Source organism: Mercenaria mercenaria, chromosome 4 (genome assembly GCF_021730395.1).
Source record: "Mercenaria mercenaria strain notata chromosome 4, MADL_Memer_1, whole genome shotgun sequence".
NCBI lineage: Eukaryota > Metazoa > Mollusca > Bivalvia > Venerida > Veneridae > Mercenaria > Mercenaria mercenaria.
In genome coordinates this window covers 7766630-7794497 of record NC_069364.1, presented here as the reverse complement: position 1 = coordinate 7794497, position 27868 = coordinate 7766630, and the positions used below count along the sequence as shown (strand labels likewise).

Below are 27868 nucleotides of genomic sequence, written 5' to 3'. Positions count from 1 at the left end.
ATTTCAAACAAACAGTTAAGTAACGGTATGGTTTTCTTTAATTTCTGTAAGATAATTGTTTTATTTTTATGCCAAAACCACGGGAATTCAATTCTAGTGATTAGAATTTTTGAATTTTTTAAAAAGATAAAAAATAATTAAAATAAAATAGCCGGAAGTCCCCTTCCCGGAAGGCTAAAGCACGCATGCGCAATCACGTCCGCCATATCCCAGCAAAATAGACAGAAAACGTCAAAATTTTTGCAACTTTTCCCAGCTACTGGCAAAGCGATTGAATATCTGGTATGTCGCAGGACAAAAATGAGCTCCTTTTTATAACACATGACACCATATTCCACGCGATCACCAGGTCATGTAATATCAACAGCCTTTGTTTTGTTATGTTGGAAAAACAAAGTCAAAAAACAAGGCCACATTTCAGTATAATAATTTGTTACATATTTTATGACAGTAACCTGTTTATTCGAATTGCTGTTTTGTTTAATTTTGATGTTTATATCTAGTGATAAACTGAAGTCAGTGTTTCATTTGGCGCCTTTCATTTTCAGAAGGTTAACGAATGTGTTGTGCAGGTCTGTGTTGTTGGATCTATGCAAAGTTGCCTGTAACCTGGAATTTAGATTTAGAATTGGTCTGCTCTGTTTATTGCAGTACAAAAATGTATTATATGATTAGGCACATTGCACCTGATTGGAAAACCAGATTATGTGTGACATTTATTGCATAAAAGGAATCCTATCCAGTATTTCTTTCAAAATAATTGAAGAGCAGGCTGGAAACAACTCTCAGTGGGGGCAAATTACCTTGATCTGGTAATATACCCTGATCAAAACAATTTTTTTTGATAATTTAAGTATTAAGAAATTGCTAAGGATTTTTACTTGATAAATATGATAAATCTTAGTGATTATAAGTGATTACTGGAATTACACTCGAAACCCGTTATAACGCTACTAGATGTACCGCGGTATTCGTTATAATGTAACGCGGTAGCCGCTTGGCTCCGGAATTTTCGGGGGTAAAAAAAAACTTCAAAAAAAAAAAGAACGAGTCTGCGGATGTTATTTAATTTGATCATAACCAGCATTAAAACTGTATACTTTGTACTTTAACACCTTTGCCATGACAACTGTGACAAAAATCAATAATTGTCTGCTAGCTTACTTGTTTGCGTATCGCCGTTGTTAAAGTTTGAATACATGTGACATGTGACAATTAGGCAATCAGTACGTGTCAAAATTAGATTGTTTGCATAACAAGTGTGTAACATTGGTCAGTCAACTATCAAACTTTTTAAGTTTGCACCAATTATGCGGATGACATGAACACTTGATGTGAATAAAAAATCGACACAACAGGCCCAGTTTTTGTAATAAATTGCAGCCGTTTTTCGTAATCATCATACTCAGTTTCATCGAAGATTCGATGCCTGAAACGCATAATGAGATTGTTCTCCCTTTTTAATATCGTATATTAACGACGGTGATTTTAACAATTTTCTATCTTATTTATCGATTTCTTCATGTATTCAAAATTAATTTTGTAATAGACTGTCGCTTTTTTTCTCTTTTAGTTGACATAAACCCCAGTGCAGTTGAATTGCATAGTAATTCTCACGACCGCGCACTCCCTCACACAGTGTTATATATGTTTCCTTCCGGGATCTACAATTCCAATTTCTTTTAGAATCACGGACAAAATGAGAAGATGAACACAGCGTTATAATTCTTTTTAAATTTTTCAGTAACATTTAAGGTTAATAAATGTCGCGTTTATACGATTCTTTTTCTTATTAACATAAAACAGGTCCAAAATACGTCTAATTACATTACCGGTGGGTGGGGTATGCATATACCGCTGATACGATCAACCCGCATTATAGATTTAACCCCGCTAAATCCGCGGGTCTCGAACCTTGGTCCCCGACGACAGCGTTATAATGGGGTCCCAGTGTATGTCTGTTTTTCATAGTGATGCAGTGACAGTACCAGTTGTGACATGACAGTTTACAGTCAAATGATACACGGTTTTCTTGGACATATACAAGCATATATCAGAGCTCCAGATAAGCTTTTGGTGCAATTGGGTATTTACCCATCACTTTTAGTCTGAATTGGGTAAAAATAATATCATTACCCAGCCTTTTAAGAAGTAATTGGGTATTTGGTAAAACCAATTGGGTATTTCACCAATCTCACATGAACAATTGAGTATTTTTTCTTGTGGCTTAAATTAAATTGTGTACGCTTAAAGTATACATGGTATATATCACTAACCTGAGGTTTGACTAACGACATTAGTCGTTTAATGGCACCCTTCAATGTTTAATAAAAAATGTATTTAAAATTGTTATGAAATGTGATTAATTATATGTAAAACAGTACTCTCTTTTTAAAATTGTTTTTACATGCCTATAAGCAATGTAAACATGTGTATTTTAATTCGTAGTACCAAAGACATTTTTGTTACATTCTTAATGCAGCCGGAGATCAATATCTCGAACGATGTGTTCACCTGTTCACCTCAATATACGTTCTCCCATAAGATGTTGTCCAGTATCGGTGACACTACATCGTCACTAACAGATAACAGCAAAATATCCCACTAATTTGTTTGTTTGTGCTGCAACAATGTTTTTTGCAACCTCTTACATTTTATCGGGGTAAAAATTATTTACAAAGCACCCAAATAACACCGATCAGCCGACAGAATGGTCCTGTAATTTTTAAGATAAATAGCAACCTGTTCTTTGGTAACGTATAACCAGTCAGTTGTCTAGTAGCGTTAAGTCTCGTACATGTTCTATAATAAGGAAAATGTGATACGCAAGTGATTTTTTTATGAATTGGGTATTAGAAATTTTAATTGCGTTTCTGTACGCACACTGTATGAATTCAATTGGGTTTTCTGCAACTTTAATTGCGTAAATATGCAGCTTATCTGGAGCTCTGATATATTCACTTTAGACAGAAAAAAAACTTTGGAAATAAAACATACCTTCACAAAATGAATAATGAGAGAAATATTATATCAACCAAATGAGATCCCATTTTCCAGTGAAGTGACTTTCTTAGCTCTCTGCTTGGCAAGTGTCTACAGAACTTAAAAAAAAAGGGATTTAAAATTACCAAGACAACACATTCTTTACTAGTTTCAACCTTTATGTCTTCATCAGAACGTCAGTGTGACAAAAAAACGCAAATATAGAATATATTTGTATTAATGTACATACAGATACGGATCATAATGATACGGCAGGTTGCTAATATACTTTTTTTTTGCAGTTGTTCAAAAGTGTTGCTACTTGTTAGCTCACCTGAGCCAAAGGCTCATGGCGAGCTTTTGTGACCGCTCAATGTCCGTCGTGTGTCGTCGGTCGTGTGTCCGTCAACATTTTTTAAAAAATCATCTTGAAAACCAATAGTGACAGCTCTTGTTAAACTCCTACTGTTCCTACTTTTTTATCGAAAGAAGAGGATTTGTTAACAAATAATGTTAGCCTATTTGTATAATGAATTTTGTACATAATATCAAGGACTGATGGTGTACTGGTGAGGCTTTAGAAACCTTTGAATTTGACATGCTGCTGGTGACCTCTTATGCATGCAGAAACCTGCTGACAGTTCGTAATGTGAGTTGAAACTGACCTAAGGTCAGTGACCTTAATATTGAAGCATAAGAGATTGCAGATAGCTATGTACAATGGGGACCTCAAAGCATCATGAAAATAGACAAACCTTATATATTGTATTGAAGTTTATTTCATTTTGTCCTGCTGTGTAATTGTGAGTAAATGTAAAAGATTCAGGCCCAGATCCAGGGCTGGGTAGAGGGTGCCCATGCACCCCAGTTTGCTGAGACCTACACTCATCAAAATTGCACCAAACTATTTTGGTAAAGGATTAATATTTTCTCAAAATTTAGAACCAAAAACGCACCAGATGCCTCCATTTCATACCTATATTTCAATATTTTCCAGGGGGAGAACACCCTGACCCCTCTAAAATGAGGAAAGTACCCCTCCTAGTACCTCAAAATTAAGACCAAAAAAATGCACCAGAGCCCAACATTTCATACCTGTATTTCAAAAGTTTCCAGGGGGACAGCCCCCTGACCTCCCCCTCCCCACCACCACTAAAGTGAGGGGAGTACACCTCCAGTACCTCAAAATTTAGACAAAAAAGTGCATGTGGCCACCATTTCATACCTGTACAAATGTGTATCAAAAACTTTAGGGGGCAGACCCCACTCAACCCCCCCCCCCCCCTCAAACACGGACAAAAGCCCCCTTCCCTGTACTTACCCCTGCTTGGCGCTATAAACCTCACTGTTGACGCTTTTGTTTAGCACCTCACCATTGACACTTTTGTTCTAAAACTGATGCCTCCGCCCCCCTCCCCATCAAATATTTCTGGATCTGGGCCCGAGTTTGTTCTCATTTAAATTCCTACTATCTATCATCAGATTCCTACTATTCTACTTTTTATAGCAGAGGCTCCTACTTTTCTCCTAGTTTTTCATCAAAGGTCACTTGAAAGCCTGGACAAGTGAATCACAATCTTGTCATAAGGCACTGGCACCAGTGACCTGTTAATCGTGATAATTGTTCGATCGAATTTTGAAGCGTGTATTGACTTTAATATTACTGTCATATTTTTGCAAGGTAATTCAGAACATATTAAGATGAATTTTGGACATGCTATAAAAATTACTTGCAAAGTCAATTGAGTATACAGGAAGTTTCACTTGTCCTGGCCTGACTTCCAGTGTAAATGCAAGCCAGCGAGTTGAATTTTACACCCCTGTGACATTGGTACCGGACCAGAAAGAAAAAAATCACTGTACGTGTTATACCCTACCCCTAAGTATACTTTAAGAACCATGGTCATGAACAAGAAGATGTACTAACCCAGAGCTCCAGATAAGCTTTTGGTGCAATTGGGTATTTACCCATCACTTTTTGTCTGAATTGGGTATTGGAAATTTGAATTGGGTAAAAATAATATCATTACCCAGCCTTTTCAGAAGTAATTGGGTATTTGCTAAAACCAATTGGGTATTTTACCAATCTCGCACTAACAATTAAGTATTTTTTTGCTTACAGTATATCATTAAACAGGACTGACTAAGTATTTTAATGGCGCCCTTCAATGTTTAATACAAAAATGTATTTAAAATTGTAATGAATGTTTCATACTGTTGTTTTCTTTTTCACTTTTAATGCAGTCTGAGATCAGTTCATCCACAATATCCCGAACGATGTGGTCACCGCAATATGCATTCTCCCAAAAGATGTCATCCAGTATTGGTGACACTACATCGTCACAAACAGATAACTGTCATTGTTGAACAGCAAAATATCCCACTAATTTGTTTGTTTGTGCTGCAACAATGTTTTTTCCTGCAACCTCTTTACATTTTATCGGCGTAAAATTGTTTACAAAGCGTCCAAATAACACCGATCAGCCGACTGAATGGTCCTGTTATTTTTCCGATAAATTGCAACCTGTTCTGCAGTAACGTATAACCAGTCAGTCAAATCTAGCGTTAAAGTCTCGTACCCGTTCTAGTTATAAGGAAAATGCGATACGCAAGCTATTTTTTACGAATTGGGTATTAGGAATTTTAATTGCGTTTCAGTACGCACACTGTATGAATTCAATTGGGTTTTCTGCAATTTTAATTGCGTAAATACGCAAATACGCAGCTTATCTGGAGCTCTGACTAACCCATTTCAGTAAAAGCGCATTTCTCACCTAAAACACACAGTTTGGTGAATGGGTACTATGCATATTGAAGAAGTGGTAAATCTTTCATCATGCACCAGTCACATTGTCTCAATATTTCATATTGCAGAGACACTTCGCATACTTTATACTTTCATCAACATTACAGAAAAAACTTGGATTTATGCATGTATAGTGTTATTTATGTGCTGTAGGTTTTTGGTTAGTTATATATATTCATATAAGTAAGCAAACTAGTGCATTTGCACCTGAAAGATAAATGGGTTGTTGCCAATACTTTATTTATACTTTGCTTACTATGGGTAGCATGGGAATGAAAGAAAAACATATAAGTGAAACAGGTTTTTTTTCGGCCGTTTTTATAGCCGTTATTCGGCTATATTCCCAATGCCAAAAAGTATGTATTTTTCCTAAAATGAGTGCAAAAATTCCCAGTCTACATTCTGAAAAAAATTTCATCGAAATTGCACAAAGATTGACCAAATTATGGACAATTTTGTGATGGAAGTACAATGTGAAACAAGTGTGAGAAAGTGCTTCAACACATCCTTACTATATCCTATGGCACTAACTATTTCCCAATTTGGAACATTAAAATTTTACATGTCAAAATTCCCAATTTTGGGGGTATAGGCTATGTTCCCAAATTAGCTAGAAAAAACCCTGAGAAATGAAGTGGCTGAGTATTCCCATTCTGTCTGGAAATATTGATCCCTACTGGGTGGAGAGTGTGAAGCTGGTGGGGCCAAAAGTATTTCCTGTTGCATCTTGTATTTGTGTTATTTTCTGTCTCTAGATCACAGTGTATGATCTCATTGATTTAGATGTCACACAAGATCTAACAGAACTGCACCATTCTGGCACGACTAAAATAGATCATCACTGCCAACTCTTGCACCAACCTAAAAATAGATTAAAAACAGCACCATACTGGCACCAAGAGTATCCCAGTTAGCCATGTAAAAGTCAAACAGAGGATATATATGCAATATACAGCATCACACTGCACATAATGCAAACTAACCTTGCCTGGTTATTAATTTATTATGGTCAGATCCTCTGAAGAAGTTCACAACTGCTGAATGAAACCGGTCAGGGAAGATGTCTAGCGTCCTCCATGGCTCACACCCAGCCAAATTACACTTACGTTTGAACCAAATTTTGTTTCTACAATGTAACAAAAATTATTCAGCAATGTTTCTATACTTCTGTATGACTGTACTGAGAAAAAAAAGGTTTGTTGAATAGAATTAGGTTGCAGTATAACTAATATATGTATCATAATTGGAATGATTTTTTTGAGAGTTCATAATGGGGAAATGGACATATTTTTGTGCTGTTCTATTTATAGAAGCTGGGAATTTCCCCAAACTTGAAATGTTTATTTATTTTGACATTTAGTAGGTGTAGTGTTGAAATTTTGTTACAGATCATGTGGTTATCTTATACATGTTTGACCTTGATTATCTTGAATGAATCATTTCCTATTCCAGCCTTTCAACACGTTTTTTCTATAAATATTGAATTAGAGTATTTATATTGTTCTATGTACAATGGTTGTGTTTTTGAATATAATATATTAAAGTTATTATTTTATAAGATAAACTTCCTTGGTAGGATAAGGAAGTTTTTGTTAATACAGTTGCTGTCTATAAATTTGTAGAAAACAGTTTTGCTTAAACCACAAGTGACATGTACATTACCCCAGGAATTAAGTGAAATTTTATATGTGTTTACTGTTTACATTGGGTGAGAATTTGAAATTAGAGTTACTGTGTAGTGCATTGACGTGATGTTGATACTGTATTTATACAATTTATATTTTAAGTGTAAAAGGGTTATTCACCATTCTGTTATCTTTTCAGCACTCTGATCTTCTACCATATTCTTTGAAAGACAAAAATGCTTATCAGTGCTCTGTTCAGGGAATTTACAGTTTGCTAAGAGAAGTTACAGTTTGCTAAAGGAATTTACAGTTTGCGGGGTAGGGGTAGGGGTTACAATTTTCTATGGCCAGGGTAGTTAAAGTTGCTTTGGCCAGGTACACTTTTAAGCCAGGGAAGTTAAGGTTGCTTTGGCCAGGTACACTTTAGCCAGGGAAGTTAAGGTGGCTTTGGCCAGGTACACTTTAGCCAGGGAAGTTAAGGTTGCTTTGGCCAGGTACACTTTAGCCAGGGAAGTTAAGGTTGCTTTGGCCAGGTACACTTTAGCCAGGGAAGTTAAGGTGGCTTTGGTCAGGTTCACTTTAGCCAGGGAAGTTAAGGTGGCTTTGGCCAGGTACACTTTAGCTAGGTGAATGCCAAGAAGAAGAAGCTAGGGAAGTTACAGTTTCCCCAAACAGAACAACTACCTTCTTTATATGAAAAATAATATGTTTAAATAAATGATGAAACTATTACTGATAAATGTAACCAGTGCATATAGGTCAAATGTAGGACGTATATTTTTCTTGATGCATATAGGTCATACGTATTGTGTTTCATGCTTGAATAAATTACCTGAAAGATTATATTTACGTTTTCAGTTAAAGAAAAGATGAAAAGACATGGCCGATGCAAACCTATTTTGGGAGTTAAGGAAACGTTACCCTGAAGTTCCTGATTTTGTAGTAAAACAATACATGACACAGGTAAATATTTGTTATAGAGAGATTGACATCAGCGTAAGAAATCCCTATAAATAGTATTTTAATACTATGATGCTATTACTGTTACTGTCTGATTCTGCTAATCTGGTGGCTGCAGGTTTGATATATCATTGAAAATAATTTAAAAGTACATGTATATAATCACATTTATGATTAATTTTAATCACCTGATGATGACCTAGCAATAATTTCCTGCTGTTTTAAAAATATTCACACTGTTATACATGCATGCATAAAACATAAAGCATTTTCTAGCTGAACTGAGCACACAGTGCTCAAAGTGAGTTATTGTGATTGCCTAGGTCAATCTTCATATGCAGGGCTCCAGATAAGATGCGTTTTAGCATAAATTACGCTTTGAAATAATGCATATATACGCATGTCTGATATTTTTTAAGCGTATAAAAACGTACAGGAAATTACAGAAATGCATGCAATGACATTTTACTAGCCTAAACAAAATCTGAATCACATAACAGAGCACTTTTGGCATTAATTCTCCCACAAAGAATGTACACAGTGACTCACATTGAATGGTACTCTATTAACCTAGGTAAACTATATCTTACACTCAATGTGTGCGTAAATCAAATTGTTGGGAATAAATATTGATGATATGGTAGTGTATTTTACTCTATTTAAAATATCAACTTCCGGTGTGGAGTAAACAACAATAATGTCTCTTTCTAAGATTATGTAAAAAGTGAACAAACACTCTTAAGTATTCATTAATCCAACAAAAATGATCCCTAAAACGTAGTTAAAGGTATATTGAATATTCTGTTCAGTAGCGAGTGTGAAGCCAAAGCAAGCCAAGGAAGAAAAAAGAAGCAAAAACTTGAATGCTGAATTGAAACTGAACTGCAAACAAATTCATGGTTGTTACCTACACCCAATAAATGTTATAAAACTGATTTCTGTTTTTTTCACATTTACAAATTTTCAGGAGTAAAATTACTCCTAGTCATTTTCAGATTTTACCATTTTACTCATTCACAAAAGTTATGATGAGTAAATACTCATAGGCCAAACAAATTATCTGGAGCCCTGTATATGTCTACATTTTTACTAAAACTTCAGCCAGTCTCGGTCTGAAACTACTGGTCAGAATTGCACCATGCTTAGTCTATTGCAGCCTGGCATGGATCTCTTTTCTCAAGTTTGTTCAAAATTTGAAATGGTTCTTTTTAATCGCATTTAGGAGCTGCCTGAGCTTAAAAAGAAAGATCTTTTTTTATTCATACAACTTCCCATGAACTGTTTGATGGGTCTTCACTAAACTTCATTTGACACATTCCTTTAATATGGACTTCTCTGCAGTTTGTTAAGATGTTCCACCTGACTAGACTGAAGGGCTGCCAGGATTCAGAATAGAAGAACAAATTCTTACCAGCTTCTCGATGGATCTTTAGCGGGCTATTTGAATGAAATACATATGTACATGTATGTACATAGAACAAATTCTTACCAGCTTCTCGATGGATCTTGAGCAGACTATTTGAATAAAATACATTATGTACATGTATGTACTTTAGCATAGACAAAAAGGTAGAAAATGAAATTATTATGTGATTGTTATAATATTGCAAGATATTTTTTGTTTTTCAGTTTGGTAATGATAGGGAGAGATGTATCGAAATGTTAACCAATGAAAGTCCGAAATATTTATTTGGCAATCAAAACTGCCAGGTGAATGATCGATTAAGTGAATTAAACCTTGGTGAACCGAGACCTCGAAGCGACTCCTCCAGCAGCAACATGAGTAATGCTAGTTCCAGCAGTGCGTCATCGAGGCCTCCGTTCAATTCAAGTCACAGTTTAATGAATGTACCTGGATATCGCGGACCAATTATAGGCACTGACGATAACCACCCGCCTACTGCTCCGATTTTACCGAATGAAATTAATCAATTCATGGATATGTATAGGGGTGATCAGAACACTGCTGAAATTCCAAATATTAGTTGTAACAATGTACAAAGTGTTCAACCATATGGAAATAGAACATTTCAGTATGGCGGAGGTTATGGACAAAACCCCTCAGGGAACCCTGTTAGTCTTAGTTCGTCACAACAAAATTTACGTCAAATTGAGGTTCAGCATATACAGACTAGCAGAGAACCTAGTGTTGTAAATCAGCAGCCAAATTATTTTCAAATTCGGATAGCTTCTAATCACAGTGGTTTGGGCGGTCATGTGACTCAAAATAACCCGTCACAGCCAATGACTCCAAATCGAGGCTGGGTTCAACATCCTGTGCATTATAATAACCCCTATCATAAAGTAGCTTATACAGCTAATCAGAACACAGCATTTTCATCTGATCATCGTTCCTCGCCAATTTCACAGTATAATGTAAATCACAACTCGGCTGTGACCTCACCATACAGGTCTCCAGTTGAGGAACAGCGTACTTTCGGAGGATATGGACAACAGCAGTACGAATCACAACATTCTTCTCAGGCGATGATCTATCTTCAAAATCCGACGGCTAGTCCAAATACACAGATGAACACAGTGCCGCTTGTTGAACGCCCAATACTATCACCTGGTGGTCAAAATAATGTAAATGTTCATGGTTCGTATAATGATCCTTGTTCGTCCCCAAATATTGTACGTAACCCTTCCATGAACGATTGCCAACCAAGCCCTCAAAATATGAGTGGACCTGTTTTAGTTGAAATAAAAACTCCTCAAAGGGGCTTAGGTGTGCAATCCCGTGTTCAATTCTTTAACAAAATTGCTGGAACTTCAAATTCCAATCCGGGTGGTGTAAGCCCACAGACTGTTCAAAAGAATGTGATGCTGGGTCAGTATTCCCAGTCAAATGAAAATCCCTTGCCGGAATCACAGCAACATTATGTGAACAGACACTACACACCAGAGCGTCCAACTGTGATAAACTTTCAAGGGTCTGGCACTAGTCGAGACGATGGTGGTTTTCTTCAATTTCCGCCTATGCCACCCGAGTGCCGGGTACCTGGCCATCCGCATGGCCCAATACAAAAGAGTGCTAGTGTAGATAGTAATTCTGTTTTTGTTTCTGATATGGAATATCGTAACATACCCACACAGCCATTCATGTCGCCAGCATCTAGTCCAAGTAGCCTTAGTTCAGAATCCTCGGCGGCACGAGAGAGACCACGATCAGGCAGTCTGCAGGATGATCCTGCTTATCTTCAAGGTATGAATCTTTCAGAATTGTTTCAATTTTTTTTTTCAGTATGAAATCTAAATTTAATTTAGCTTCTATGACTAACTAAGTATTTTTTGGGAACAAAATTACTTATTTCAAGGATATGGTTTGAACTGGAACATCTTTTTGTGTTTTTAGAGAATTTTCACTCTTAAGTTACATGTAGTAACTTTTTGGCATGTGTTGAGAAGAAAAACTACTCTGATGTTATTGTATCTGACCTGTAGACCTTACAAAAGGAGAAAACAACTGTAAATGACCATAAATTTCTTTTTCTTTAAGAATTGGCTCTTTTTATAGATGTTTTATAATATTTAACCTGTTGGAATCCAACTCTTAAATATATTTATGAAGCAAATGATAAATAATTTCAATGTTGTTTTAGCATTATTGTCTCATCAAAAGTCCCGGATGGATAAACTTGTGGAGGATTTAAGATTGGCTGAAGAAAGATTGGCTCAATTAAAAGGGGAGGTGACATCATTAGAAAGTCATGTGATAGAACGAAAACGACAGAAATCATCTGTCTTTCCATCTGTAAGTTCTAAATCATCTGTCGTTCCACCTGTAAGTTCTAAATCATCTGTCTTTCCACCTGTAAGTTCTAAATCATCTGTCGTTCCACCTGTAAATTTTAAATCATCGGTCTTTCCACCTGTAAGTTCTAAATCATCTGTCTTTCCACCTGTAAGTTCTAAATCATCTGTCTTTCCATCTGTAAGTTCTATTTTACACATTCTGAGGAGAGCAGAATTAAGATATGAATGCAAATTTCAGATGCATGTTGTTGCATATATTACGAATTTGATGTGAAATTGTTGTGATGTTTTGTCTTAATTGTAAAGATTACATTTTTTTGAAAATTATCCACAATTCATGTATTTTTTTTTTTGCTGTAATTTATCCAGTGTTGCATACTTTTAAAATGATGCATTTGTTAATTAATGCACAGTGATTGTGAGAATAATACATATTACAAAGGGCAGTGTGGGAGGAGTCACGATATAAATTCCTGTTTTTCCTATGACAATCTGACATACATATACAGGTCACGTTGTATAAAGTTGTTTAAAAAATTACTGTTTTTATGCAAAGTAAATCATTTCATTCTTCATTTTCAGTCTGTAGATTTAGCCAAACTAAGGGGAGACAATCTCCAACTTCAGGCAGATATCCAGTTAATGACACGGGAGATTGATCTCTTCAATAACGGTCAAAGTAAGTGTAATAATCACCTAATTGGTATATGTACTGTAAAACCAGATATTTTTGTGAGGCTGTAATAAGCTGTTTTTAGCTCGACTATTCATAGAATAGTAGAGCTATTGGACTCGCCCATGCGTCGGTGTCCGCGTCCGCGTCCCGATTTGGTTAAGTTTTTGTATGTAAGCTGGTATCTCAGCAACCACTTGTTGGAATGGATTGAAACTTCACACACTTATTCACTGTGATAAACTGACCTACATTGCACAGGTTCCATAACTCTATTTTGCTTTTTTACAAAATTATGCCCCTTTTTCGACTTAGAAATTTTTGGTTAAGGTTTTGTATGTAAGCTGGTATCTCAGTAACCACTTGTGGGAATGGATTGAAACTTCACAGACTTATTTACTGTGATAAACTGACTTACATTGCACAGGTTCCATAACTCTATTTTGCTTTTTTACAAAATTATGCCCCTTTTTCGACTTAGAACTTTTTGGTTAAGGTTTTGTATGTAAGCTGGTATCTCAGTACTCTCTAATTGGAATGGATTGAAACTTCACACACTTATTCACTATCATGATCTGACATGCACAAAGCAGGTCCCATAACTTTATTTTGCTTTTTTTCAAAATTATGCCCCTTTTTCGACTTAGAAACTTTTGGTTAAGGTTTTGTATGTAAGCTGGTATCTCAGTAACCACTTGTGGGAATGGATTGAAACTTCACACACTTATTTACTGTGATAAACTGACTTACATTGCACAGGTTCCATAACTCTATTTTGCTTTTTTACAAAATTATGCCCCTTTTTCGACTTAGAATTTTTTGGTTAAGGTTTTGTATGTAAGCTGGTATCTCAGTACTCTCTAATTGGAATGGATTGAAACTTCACACACTTATTTACTGTCATGATCTGACATGCACAAAGCAGGTCCCATAACTTTATTTTGCTTTTTTACAAAATTATGCCCCTTTTTCAACATAGAAATTTTTGATTAAGTTTTTGTATGTTAGCTGGTATCTCAGTAACCACTAATGGGAAAGGATTGAAATTTCACACGCTTGTTCACTGTCATGATATGACATGCAATGCAAAGGGTCAATAACTCAACTTTGCATTTTACAAAATTATGCCCCTTTTTCAACTTAGGAGTTTTTGGTTAAATTCCTATATGTAAGCTGGTATCTCAGTACCCACTAATGGGAATGGATTGAAACTTCACACACTTGTCCACTGTCATGAGCTGATAAGCACTATGTAGGTTCCATAACCCTATTTTGCTTTTTTACTAAATTATGTCCCTTTTTCGACTTCCTTATTCATTCAGTCGACAAGGCTGTTGAATAGTCGAGCGTTGCTGTCCTCCGACAGCTCTTGTTAAAATTTTTATGAATTAGTCTGCAATGTAGAATCTAAATATGGTCAGCCTGTGAAAACTATAGCATTATTCATAACAAAAACAATAGTTTTGTGAGTTTATATTATCTCTCTGTATATTAAATGTTTGTAATATTTGAAAGAGTTAACTTATATCTTGTTGTCAACACATTTGATAATTTACAGACAAGTGCAGGTGACTGCAAACAGAGAAATTGATGCAGCACAGTTTATTCTGTTACAGAATTTCTGTTAACCAGTTAAGTGTTTGGAAGGTTTAATGGTTAATCAGTTATTAAACTAATGGAATATCAACATCCCTATTCATAGTCATGAGTTTTTTTAACTCACCTGAGCACGAAGTGCTCAAAGGTGAGCTTTAGTGATCGCCCTGTGTCCGTCGTCTGTCATCGTCGTCAACAATTTGACTGTTAACACTCTAGAGGTCACAATTTAGGCCCAATCTTAATGAAACTTGGTCAGAATGTTAAACTCAATTAAATCTTGGATGAGTTCGATATTGGGTCATCTGGGGTCAACAACTAGGTCACCAGGTCAAATCAAAAGAAAAGCTTGTTAACACTCTAGAGGTCACAATTTTGGCCCAATCTTAATGAAACTTGGTCAGAATGTTACCCTCAATAAAATCTTGCATGAATTTGATATTGGGTCATCTGGGGTCAGAAACTAGGTCACCAGGTCAAATCAAAGGAAAAGCTTGTTAACACTCTAGAGGTCACAATTTTGGCCCAATCTTCATGAAACTTGATCAGAATGTTACCCTCAATAAAATCTGGGACGAATTTGATATTGGGTCATCTAGGGTCAAAAACTAGGTCACCAGGTCAAATCAAAGGAAAAGCTTGTTAACACTGTAGAGGCCACATGTATGACCATATCTTAATGAAACTAAGTCAGAATGTTAATCTTGATGATCTATGGTTCATGTTCATATATGGGTCAGGTGGGGTAAAAAACTAGGTCACTAGGTCAAATCAAAGGAAAAGCTTGTTAACACTCTAGAGGCCACATTTATGACTGTATCTTCATGAAACTTGGTCAGGTCAGAATGTTAATCTTGATGATCTTTAGGTCAGGTTCGAATCTGGGTCATGCGGGGTCAGAATCTAGGTCACTGGGTCAAATCAAAGGAAAAGCTTGTTACTAGTCTAGAGGCCACATTTATGACTGTATCTTCATGAAAGTTACTCAGAATGTTAATCTTGATGATCTTTAGGTCAAGTTTGAATCTGGGTCATGTGGGGTTAAAAACTAGGTCACCGGGCCAAATCAAAGGAAAAGCTATTAATGCAACTTGATCAGAATGTTGATCTTGATGATCTTTAGGTAAATAGGTCAGGTGAGCGATACAGGGCCTTTTTCTAAATGTTGTATAGTCATATGTATTTGATAGGTATTTATGTTATTATTTTTTGTTCAGCTCCGTTAGGAGTACTAGATCCTTTAGAACAACAAAATTTTTACAAGAACATGAACACGGGACAGCGTGGTTCGATATATGCAAGTGCGTCACAGACACCTCCCAAAACATTCACGTCAACAGTTACAACTTCTGTTACAACTACTGTGACTACGCCAACACGACCCCCACCAGAAATCCCTCCAGAGCTCCCTCCCCGAGATCCACAACCAAGAGATGGTAAGAATATGAACCATTTATTTACAATCAGACGGGTATCTGTCATTATTACATACTCGTTTCTTTTCCCCGTTAAATTACAATGGTACCGGAAACGTCAATATTTTTCCATGTCCTAACGCCTGAATTTCATATCGGGTGCATGACGTAATTTAATGTGTTGTTGCATTAATTCTTTTATTTAGTTCAGTATTGTCAGTCTTATTCAGGCTATTGAACAATTTCATAATATTTTACATACCATTTATAAGTGTAGATACGTATGTAATAAAAATGTTATCTTTGTATCGGGGGAAATATACATTTGTTCTTTAGCGGAAGGATATTTAGCTCTTTTAAAGTTGCACAATATTTCCGCTGAAGAACTTGTGCAATTTTCCTGATACTAAGCTAATAACCTTTAAATATTTATCATTAAGTGGACATAATATTCATATTAATTATTATATTGTCTCAAATTTTTCGCGAAAGAATATCGAAACTAGGATAAGTGCTAAGCATTGGTTGAAATGGGGCCTAGAATTATTTGGCAAACTGGTGTCTTTTAACTTCCTGCAACATAGGCTTTTCAGTATGAAAACGTCTGAAATTAAAATTATAAATGTATTTCATATCATGACAGTTTTGCAACATTTACTTTGGCTATGAAGTTGGATATTTTGGCTTAAGATTAGTGGAAAAGCGTATGTTCCTAAACTTTAAAAAAATGTTAATTGGCTAAAGTGCAGTTGGTGGTTTTTGGAATGGTGCCATCAATGTACCTCTGATTACCAATGATTGCTTGAATGGTTATAGCGAGTCCGTCATTTAGAAAAATGACATACTACAGTGTTCAAGTCATATTTTTAGCTCGACTTTTCGATGAAAAAGTAGAGCTATTGCACTCGTCCTGGCGTCGCTGTTGGTATAAGTTTCTGATAAAGTCAAATATCTCTGTTACTATCAAAGCTATTGACTTGAAACTTAAAATAACTATTAACTATCAAAGTCTACACCAGGAGAAACAATCCCCAGAACTCTGTTTGAATTTTGAAAGAGTTATGCCCCTTTTTAACTTAGAATTTTTTGGTTAAAGTTTTATAAAGTTTTTACTGGCAAAGCTCTAATTCAGAGTCAAGCACTGAGAAAAGTCAAGCTTGCTGTCTTACAGACAGCTCTTGTATGATAAAATAGGGTTATTATAATAGTAGATTGATCTGGGATGAAGTATTCGGCTCGAGTGGATTTTGCCAGATCGGATCTCACGAGGTGCGCAAGTGCCGAGTGTGATCTGACCTTGCAAAATCTACGAGAGCCGAATACTAAGTCCCAGATCAGTCTACTGTTATAATGACCCTTTTATTATATACCTTTACCATTTTGATTCTTGTTTTGTTCTTGAACGAAATCTTCAATGTTTATCGATATTAAATGGAACTTGGTGAAGTTGTTATGTGCGCTATTTATAGAAATGTGTCGGGTCATGCATATTTATGAAAATAGTCCGGCAGCATACAATACGGAAGGTACAATACGGAATTTAAAAGGTACAATAAGGAATTTTTGTCTGTCTGTTCATATTTAATTGTGAAATACAAAACAAATCTTTTTTTACAGAATTTATATAGGTATATAATAAATGTGATGGTTTCATTGTAGTTCATTTCTGTTCTATTACTTTTGCTATGTTTAAAATGTACATTTACATTTAAAAATCCAGATCTGAAATTTGTTTAACTGTTTGATAAAAAATTATCATAATTGTTCTGTTTTACTTATCAGGACATCACTATGGTAACAGATATTAATTATTACCCATTGAGAAAAATATTATGTTATTTGGCTTTTTTTTTCATCTTTTTCAACTTCAAAATTAAAAAATCTTACTTTATCCCTTCCCATTTTTCCCATATGAAAGTTTTTCTCTGCAATTGTATTCAACTGCTTTTGACACAACTTTCTTCAACATTTCATTGCCTCTATACTACTGCACCTGCTATAGATTCATACTGAGAGAACCGTTTCTTAACAAAACTTGTATTTGCAAGCAGTTGACTTGTTGCTGATTCCTATAGTTTTTAGGACCTCCTATATTTTAATCAGTACAATATATATTCCTATCTTTTTTTTAAACTAAAAAATCCATTTGCATAAAATTTTGTGGTTTCAGTAAGGTTATTATGCTGGGTTATGGAATTGTTAATTTCTGAGTATCAAGATAGAATGAATGGGGACTTCGGCAAAACACATGTTGATCTATAGATATATAAGATTAAGTCTTATATAACCCCACTATTTAAAAGCTGCATGCCTCCAGATTTAAGTCTAATTTTTGGAAATTTAGAAAATGCTTTTATTAATAATTCTAATTGAAAGAAATTTTCTAGTGAATCTGTACGTTGTTTGAAGTTTTTATCTATATAAACACTTGATTAGTCAAGAAAATATGTAGAAATGTAGAAAAATATGTCAGCTCGATAACAGAAGGAATTCAACTGTACTTTATTATAATACACATTAAAATACATACATGTATCTTCTGAACCAAGACTGATGTATTCTTTGTGATATCTACAGTAATATCAGTTGCCACCTGGAGGCATGTCGCTTTAAGAGGGACTTAAATGCCTGTTGTAGTTCCAGAGTCAGTTCGGTGATCAAATTGACTGCTTTCTTGGCATCAGAATTGTTCAATATCATATTTTATCTTTGAAAAGAAAGTAGCGTTACCATTTTGATAAATTTACTCACGGGTTGCCTTTGATTATATGAAGCAATTTTTATTTCCACATCTAGTGACCAGGCTTTGTTCTACATTATCGATATAAATGATGTTACGCAGGCCTGTGATTTTTCAGGACTGGTCCTGATTTCAGGCTTTTGACTGCAAGTATTTCCTTATAAATATAACTCTAATGATTTCAGGCTTTAGAAGGTAGATTTTCAGGTTTTTGGATTTTGACTGAATCCCAGGCCTGGAACTTACGCCATTACTGTCTGTTTATGTAAAAAATGTACAATGCTACCTTAAATTGCAGTATTTTTCCCATATGATTAATGATTGAGTCTGTAATTGGAAATTATTCTGAATTTGTAAGGAATTTCCAAATGTTTGTTTCCCTAAAAATACATGTAACTAAAATTGTTTCATTTCAAGCTTACTTGCCTTATAAATGTTAATTTTATCTACATAATTTCACCAGTAAACTCGAGATCTTTTCATTAAATTTCGTGTTGCCGAAGTGTAGGTAGAATTTTAATCTGGTCCATTTCTTGGAATTTGCCATTTAAATAGTTTTCTTGTCTTAACTTTTGAAATGATATGAATATATTATAAACAACTTAAATAGCAGTGACATAACTTACATGGTTTTATTAACTTGCAAGTATATGTTGGTTTAACCGTGTTAATAACTACTTTATTGAGTGTATGTTATTGTAGGTTAGAACAAATTATCAATTTTATTTATATTTACAGTGCCTCCTCCTTTGCCTCCACGCATATCAGCCACGCAAGTTCCGCCACCCCCACCTCACCAGCAGCCGGTAAACTCTGGTGATTCTGACGCCGATGGTGAACAGTGGAGTTGTTCTGCATGTACATTTCTCAATCATCCGGCCTTGAACAAGTGCGAGTGTTGTGAGATGCCAAGAATGAGTATGTCGACGTCCTCACCGCTCAGTCCTCGAGGTAGTGTTCCCCACGCTCATGTACATTCTGATCTCTGCTACTGCCATGACCATTAATGTGATAACATGCATTTCATCCATTGTTAACAATTTTCTGTTTCATTTTTATGGAATGAGCAGTCTGAACATGGTACACCATTCAGTACATGGTACATCAGTCTGTACATGGTACACCATTCAGTACATAGTACACCAGTCTGAACATGGTACACCATTCAGTACATGGTACATCAGTCTGTACATGGTACACCTTTCAGTACATAGTACACCAGTCTGTACATGGTACACCATTCAGTACATGGTACATCAGTCTGTACATGGTACACCTTTCAGTACATAGTACACCAGTCTGAACATGGTACACCATTCAGTATATGGTACATCAGTCTGTACATGGTACACCTTTCAGTACATGTTGCATCAGTCTGTACATGGTACACCAGTCAGTACATGGTATACTTGTTGGTACACCAGTCAATACATGATACACCATTCAGGACATGGACATCAGTCTGTACATGGTACACCATTCAGTACATGGTACACCTGTCTGTGCATGGTACACCATTCAGTACATGGTACATCAGTCTGTACATGGTACACCAGTCATAACATGGTACACCATTCAGTATATGGTACACCATTTAGTACATGGTACACCATTCATTACATGGACATCAGTCTGTACATGGTACACCATTCAGTACATGTTACATCAGTCAGTACATGGTACACCTTTCAGTACATGGTACACCTTTCAGTACATGGTACACCAGTCTGTTCATGGTACACCATTCGTACATGATACATCAGTCTGTACATGGTACACAATTGATTCAGTACATGGTACATTAGTCAGTACATGGTACACCATTGGTTCAGTACATGGTACACCAGTCTATAGTTATTGTTGTAGTTGTTTGTTTGAGCTCATTGAAATCTGCAAACAAATCGTAAACATTAAAACAATGCAGTTTTACTGTTGTTGTGCAGAGGTAGTTTTTCAAAGGCAGCAGTTTTCTAGTTGTCGTAATTTGTCAAACAAGAAAATTAAGGTAGTAAAATATTATAGACACATCAAATAAATTATTTTTATTATTTTTGGAAACATCAGCTAGTTATTTCCATTTTTATGCCCCCACTTTGGGGGGGAGGGCATATAGATTTGCTCTTGTCCGTCCGTCCGTCCGTCCTTCCGAAAATGTTGTCATGCATAGCTCTGAAAGTATTTGACGTAGAGTCACAAAACTTTACAGGAATGTTGGTCAGCATGTGTAGTTGTGCACCTGGGGTTTCGCGTCCGGATTCATTCAGTCATGTAGAAGTTATGGCCCCTGACTTTGTAAAAATTGGTCATTTTAATGTTGTGTCGTGCCTAGCTCCAAAAGTATATGACCTAGAGTCACAAAACTTTACAGGCATGTTGGTCAGCATGTGTAGTTGTGCACCTGGGGTTTCGCGTCCGGATTCATCCAGACATGTAGGAGTTATGGCCCCTGACTTAGTAAAAAATTGGTCATTTTAATGTTGTGTCGCGCATAGCTCCAAAAGTATTTGACCTAGAATCACCAAAGTTTACAGGAATGTTGGTCAGCATGTGTAGTTGTGCACCTGGGGTTTCGCGTCCGTATTCATTCAGTCATGTAGAAGTTATGGCCCCTGACTTTGTAAAAATTGGTCATTTTAATGTTGTGTCGTGCCTAGCTCCAAAAGTATATGACCTAGAGTCACAAAACTTTACAGGCATGTTGGTCAGCATGTGTAGTTGTGCACCTGGGGTTTCGCGTCCGGATTCATCCAGTCATGTAGGAGTTATGGCCCCTGACTTTGTAAAAATTGGTCATTTTAATGTTGTGTCGCGCATAGCCCCAAAAGTATTTGACCTAGAATCATCAAAGTTTACAGGAATGTTGGTCAGCATGTGTAGTTGTGCACCTGGGGTTTCGCATCCGGATTCATTCAGTATTGTAGGAGTTCTGGCCCCTGACTAATGTCATGTAGTGGGGGCATCTGTGTCCCATGGACACATTTCTAGTTATACTGATTGTTAAAACAAACTGTTTATGACTACTTAAATGGCAGTACAGAACTCAGTCATTCAATGAAAAGCACCTCGTATTTGATAATTGAACATCTAGTTTATCTGATGCATTATCTATAGTGTTTTTTGCCAAAATATTGATCAGGTGTCTGCAGTGAAAAAGTGGTATTTTTAAAATTTGTCAGAGAATTGCTATTTTATATTTGTAAACATTACCAGTGTTTAACAATACTCGTAGATCTGCAAAATTTCAGTTTCATATTTAATGTATTATCTTTTTATGTGAAATCGAAATATGTAATCTGTAGGAATCTTGACGCTGTATATTTTTACTTTCATTTTTATATTGCATACAAGATATAGCTACATGAAATTACACTGCTGTAATAATTGCCCTCTATTTTAGCAGATATTTTTTATTTTTCTGCAGAAAGTTATTTTCTTCTTTGTGTTGTGAGCTTTGCGTTTTTGTATCCCCAATGTTGTCCCTATGCTTTTTGTTGTAGCAACTTCACACTACATGTACCTTTTCATTTACTTGCAAGAAGTGAAAATGTGAAAAAAGTCTGCACACTGCAACTAGTTACATGGAATTTACGATGAAATTTTGAAGGTCATAGATCGAGCGCAACTTTGGTCTCAACCACATCTTCTCATATGACACAAGAACCGGTACTGGTATTTCCAGGAAGAAGACTCTAATGAGTTTGAAAACCATCAGGGTCATGACCATGACTTCTCATATGACACCAGTACTGGTTTTTGGAATTGAGAGTGGTTCAAATAAGCTTTAAGCTTTCATCACAATGGAGCTACAATAGATTAATATAAACTAATTTTTGAAATAAACTGGTATTGCTACTAGTAGCTTAAAATTTTAAACAAATTTTTTGGAACATAAATATATTTTTTCACATTAGATCTCATTAGGTCTTATAGAATTTGCGAGTGTGCTTCTCTTTTTTCTATTTTCTATCTTCTTGAAATAAAACAGCTTATGAGGAAGCATTTTACTTTATTTAATGTAGGTAACTTGCATATTGCGAAGACAGAAGTGTCAGAGCTTTTGGTATGGTTGATTTCAACTCGCAATGCTTTGGGTTAAAATATATTTTTGCCAGTTTACATGCAATTTACCTTAAGTCTATTCTTCATGTTATTATTGTCTGCAGTTCGTAACCCAGCGTACAAGTTAGTTTATATCTAACATGCGGCACCATGTAGGGTTTGTTTCAGAAGATTTATGTCTGACAAAAAAAAAAAATGAGTAACGGTTATCATTCTTTTTGGCATAGGGCAAGTTTAATGTCTTGGTAATAGATTAAAAATGAAATTGTCACCACTGTGTGATATTGTCAAGGTGTTGTTTATTTCATGTTTTTCAGTCGTTTATTGAAATATCAAGGTAGATTATATTTGAAATTTTCTCTGTTTCAGTAAGTGAGATAGTCAAAATAAACTGCACTATGCATAATAAATAATTGAAAATTCTTATTAAAGCGATACTTCAAAGTTAAAATAAATTACCCCATGGGAGGTGATATGATATAAGGAGTGTACATGTCACAATATTTGGACTGCCAGTCTTTGTTGTTTTGTACCATTTATGTAGCACAGTCTGTATGATAGATCAAAGAAAAGAAAATTGAGTCACGCCATGAGAAAACCAACATAGTGCATTTGCGACCAACATGGATCCAGACTAGCCTGCACATCCGCGCAGTCTGGTCAGGATCCACGCTGTTCGCTTTCAAAGCCTATTGCAATTAGAGAAACCGTTAGTAAACAGCATGGATCCTGACCAGACTGTCTGGTCTGGATCCATGCTGGTCGCAAATGCACTATGTTGGTTTTCTCATGGTGCGGCACAATTATGCTTTTATCATGCTTATGGCTTGCAGGCAAGCCCATCTTTTTAGCAGTTACTATTATTATTATAGTTTATGTATAACTGTATTTGAGATTTTATTTATTTCTTGTATTTTAATTGGTATGCATGCTGTTTTCATTTTATCATTTTAGATGTGCCTGATTCCTATCCTACCACAGTTCAAAATACACCAAGCCCATGATCAGAATCAAAGCTTTTCATTGGTCAAGATTCAGCCAATCACAGCAAATGAAAGAACACAATTTGTGCCATTTTCGATTGGTTTGATTAACCATGGTTGCTTTTGTTGAATTTTATTGGTCAAAACCCAACCAGTCATATTTAGTTAATAGCATAAGTCATATTTCACCATTTGATTTGAGTGCTTCAGATTTTTTTACCAGAATCTGTTTTGCATTATATTAAATTTTACAGATTTTTAAGTCATTTTTAATTTTCATTTTGTTAAGGACATGCAGTTTATGAATTGTTACACCAATTGTTGTATTTATTTAAACTTGCCTTATGCATTTATCACTGCTTTTACAATAATGCTTTGGTATAAAAAATAACCAGATTTTTTCCATAAATATTAATAGGAAGCAAAGTATTGACTAATTTGTATAATGTCTGTTTTAATAGATATAAACACCAGTCCTTGATTTTCAGATTCAGGAATGTCTGCTCTTTTATCTATGTTGTTCTGAAGTTCCTTATAGGAATTACAAAAAAAAAAAAAAATGTTCATCTGTACTTGGATCTATCAAAAACAAAAACATACCAGGGTGGCAGAAAGCCCTTTCATGACTTAGAAAAAAATCAGATTTATAATTAAGTGTAAACGAGAAATTGAAAAGGCTCGTTATCTTTTAGAGTATAAAGTTTTCAAAATTTAGTTACTATTGTCTGTTATCATGGTCATGCAGTATTCTGTTTGTATAATTTTGGGTGAAAGGCAAAACCAGGAAAGATGAATACATTGAACACCCCTTCGAATGATAAATGGTACTGTTCAAATTGAATAAGAGACCAGTCGATTTTAGAAATTTAGTAGTGTAAAGGTTAAAAGGCAATAAAGCTAAATATTTCAGGCGCAATGCATCAGTATATATGGGCATTTTTGGATGAGATTCTGTAACAGTGAGATTTTAGTTATATTTAATATGTTGTTAAAAGTCTTACATATGTGAAGACTATTGATACAACAGACCTACCCTCAAAATTTCAGGATTATGTATAAAGAAATTGCCTTGATAGTAGAATAAGTAGGCTTCGGATAGATATTGGTGCGGAGAGAAATTTGTTTTCTTAATAAATAGAAAAGAAGGATTAACATTTTACTTCAAAGAGAAAAAGTGCAAAGGTGATGGGCTGAAAGAGCTAGCTTTTTCTGTTGTTGTATTGTTTTATCATACACATTTGGCACAGAAAGAAAAAAATCTGTGAAAAAAATTGTCTAAAAAGCATCAATTTCATATTGAGAGTAGCCCTCTTACGTTGTGATGTTGACTAAAACCATAACTCTTGTCTTTCATATTGCCTAATGTCTGTTCTATCTCAGACAAAGTTTGGCACACACAGATGATTCTCTTGCTTTAGTAATGCAAAAGCACTTTCATCATCTGTGTTGACATAAACTTGTAAAAAATCTTTAAACCAGTAATGATTATGTATGCATCTCGTTACAATTTTTGAAGCTACCAGTATACAGTCATATAATACTTTCACACCGAAGGCAGACACATCCAAGCAGTTATTCTGGATTTTTGAAAATTTTGCTAACATTTTGCAGTGATTTTTAAATGTTGATACATGTATATGCAAAAATAAATCTTAGCCTTAACTATGTGATAACAGTTGATATATAGTATTTATTTATCTAACTTGTAAATAAAATAGAATAAAATAAATTGGCATATGTAATAAATATTCTATGTAAAATGAAATTTTGTACATTAGAAAATTTAAACATTAAGACGTTTACTTTCTGTTTTCTACAAAAAAGTGCTAACTGCAGTAGGATATCTTTGAAGTCAGATTATCGTAAATCAACTAGTCTATAAAACCAGTCTGTGTGCTTTTAGTCTGTTCACAATCATTAAACCAGTCTGCTGATCTGGCAGTCTGAGGCTGTTTCTAGTCAAACAGTTTGAATTTGCAAACTGTTTTTTAACATCTTTGATACGAGTGAAATAAAACCATTAAATAATTTTGGTTTGGTATTACACAAGAGTAATATCATTTTGACTTTTACGTCGTTAGTATAGGAGATGTTTGTCAAATTGACTTTGTAATAGGTAAAGAAAGAAGAAATTTCAGTGGATCGGCAGGAAGAGCTCACGTGCAATAATTCTAATGATCGTTGTTTGCTTGAAAGAAGTTAAGTAAGACTTTTCAGATTATTACTAATGAGCCGCGCCATGAGAAAACCAACATAGTGGCTTTGCGACCAGCATGAATCCAGACCAGCCTGCGCATCCGCGCAGTCTGGTCAGGAACCATGCTGTTCGTTTTCAAAGCCTATTGCAATTGGAGAAACCGTTAGCGAACAGCACGGATCCTGACCAGACTGCGCGGATGCGCAGGCTGGTCTGGATCCATGCTGGTTGCAAACGCACTGTTGGTTTTCTCATGGCGCGGCTCATAATTGACGCAACAGAATTTCGGGAAAGACAAGCTTTGAGTTCAAAGATATCCTCGTGTGTTAGACTCTGAAGGCAGTTATTGATGTAAGCTTGCTTCAGTATTAAACATGCTTCTACGTGTTGTTGTTGTAGCTAGACTATATGAATATCATGTTGAATTGTTGTTGCACCATTCTCATATTAGCGTGCAAGTTCATTATGATTGCTGAAACGTACATGAGAGTATAAATGATGTACATTGATTTGTCTAAACATTAATATCCAAGCACTGGCAGAAACATTACAAATATTTATGTGACTTCAGAAATTATCAACAACCACTGTTCAATACAAGTGATGACTTTGGAATTATGAACAGCATGGTTGCCTAATTTTTGTTTTGAGAGGACACATTACATTGGATTAAAATCTTGCTTCATTTATGACAGGCCGCTGTGCCAGTCTGACACCACTAATGGTGTCAAGCATGTGTAAAGCATCCTTTTTTAAAGCAATATACTTACTGTATCACAAGATAGAAACAAGTATGTCTTGTTATTTTTTACCTAGATATATTTGCTTGAGATATAAATTACTTTACGAGAATATTCCTTTTACCAAATATTTATTTAAAGCAATGTAATATATATATATATATATATATATATATAAATATATATATATATATATATATATATATATATATATATATATATATATATATATATATATATATATATGAGAGAGTTTGGTATTCCAGTGAGAGTATTGTGTAGATATATTTTATTGGCAGTGAACAGTAGTGTACGTAATTTAGTTATAAATTAATCAAACTTTTAACACATTTTTATTATGCCCCCCTTCAAAGAAGGAGTGGGGTATATTGTTTTGCAGATGTCGGTCGGTTGGTCTGCAGACCAATCTGTTTCGGATGATAACTCAAGAACGCTTGGGCCTAGGATCACGAAAGTTGATAGGGAGGTTGGCCATGACCAGCAGATGACCCCTATCGATTTTGAGGTCAGTAGGTCAAAGGTCAAGGTTACAGTGACCAGGAATAGTTAAACGGTTTCCAGATGATAACTCAAGAACGCTTGGGCCTAGAATCATGAAAGTTGATAGAGAGGTTGGTCATGACCAGCAGATGACTCCTATTGATTTTGAGGTTAGTAGGTCAAAGGTCAAGGTCAGAGTGACCTGGAACAGGTGAACGGTTTCTGGATGGTAACTCAAGAATGCTTTGGCCTAGGATCATGAAAGTTGATAGGGAGATTGGTCATGACCAGCAGATGACCCCTATTGATTTTGAGGTCAGTAGGTTAAAGGTCAAGGTCAAAGCGACTCGGAACAGTTAAACGGTGTATGGACAATAACTTGAGAACCCTTTGGTCTAGGATCACGGAACTTGAAAGGGAGGTTTGTCATGACCAGCAGATGAACCCTATTGATTTTGAGGTAATAGGTCCAGGTCACATTGACCCGGAACAGTACAGCTTTCGTGTACAGTGACCAAATAATTTCTGTTCCTTGTGCAATTACTGAAGCTCTTGTTTTTAATTGTTTTGAACTTCAGAAATAAATTTTGTACATCCTGCCTTTGTCAGTACTTTTGGTCTTGCACTTATAGACTGCCTTTGATTTCAAACCCTGCTGGACAGTGAGCATTATTCAGACTTTACATGGGTAACGAGATTACATTGCCTCTGAAAAGTAAACTTGTATTTACTTTATAAGTATCGTCATAGTCAAAGTAAAGTCATGTGGCTGGATATTTCATGTAATGATAACTAATAAATGCCTGTATTAATTTCATTTTGTGGTGCAGTTCAA

General features: G+C 35.4%; 1 protein-coding gene across 1 annotated transcript; it reads left to right on the top strand.

The window, feature by feature from the left end:
• Positions 1 to 174: 174 nt before the first annotated feature.
• On the top strand, positions 175 to 26716 carry LOC128556183 (mitogen-activated protein kinase kinase kinase 7-interacting protein 3 homolog). Its single transcript, XM_053540329.1, has 8 exons — positions 175 to 282; positions 8272 to 8376; positions 10003 to 11578; positions 11976 to 12127; positions 12712 to 12808; positions 15616 to 15834; positions 19292 to 19504; positions 23567 to 26716. Exons 2-8 carry the CDS (start codon positions 8293 to 8295, stop codon positions 23614 to 23616), a joined length of 2391 nt encoding a protein of 796 aa, XP_053396304.1. The 5' UTR covers positions 175 to 282; positions 8272 to 8292; the 3' UTR covers positions 23617 to 26716.
• Positions 26717 to 27868: the final 1152 nt, after the last annotated feature.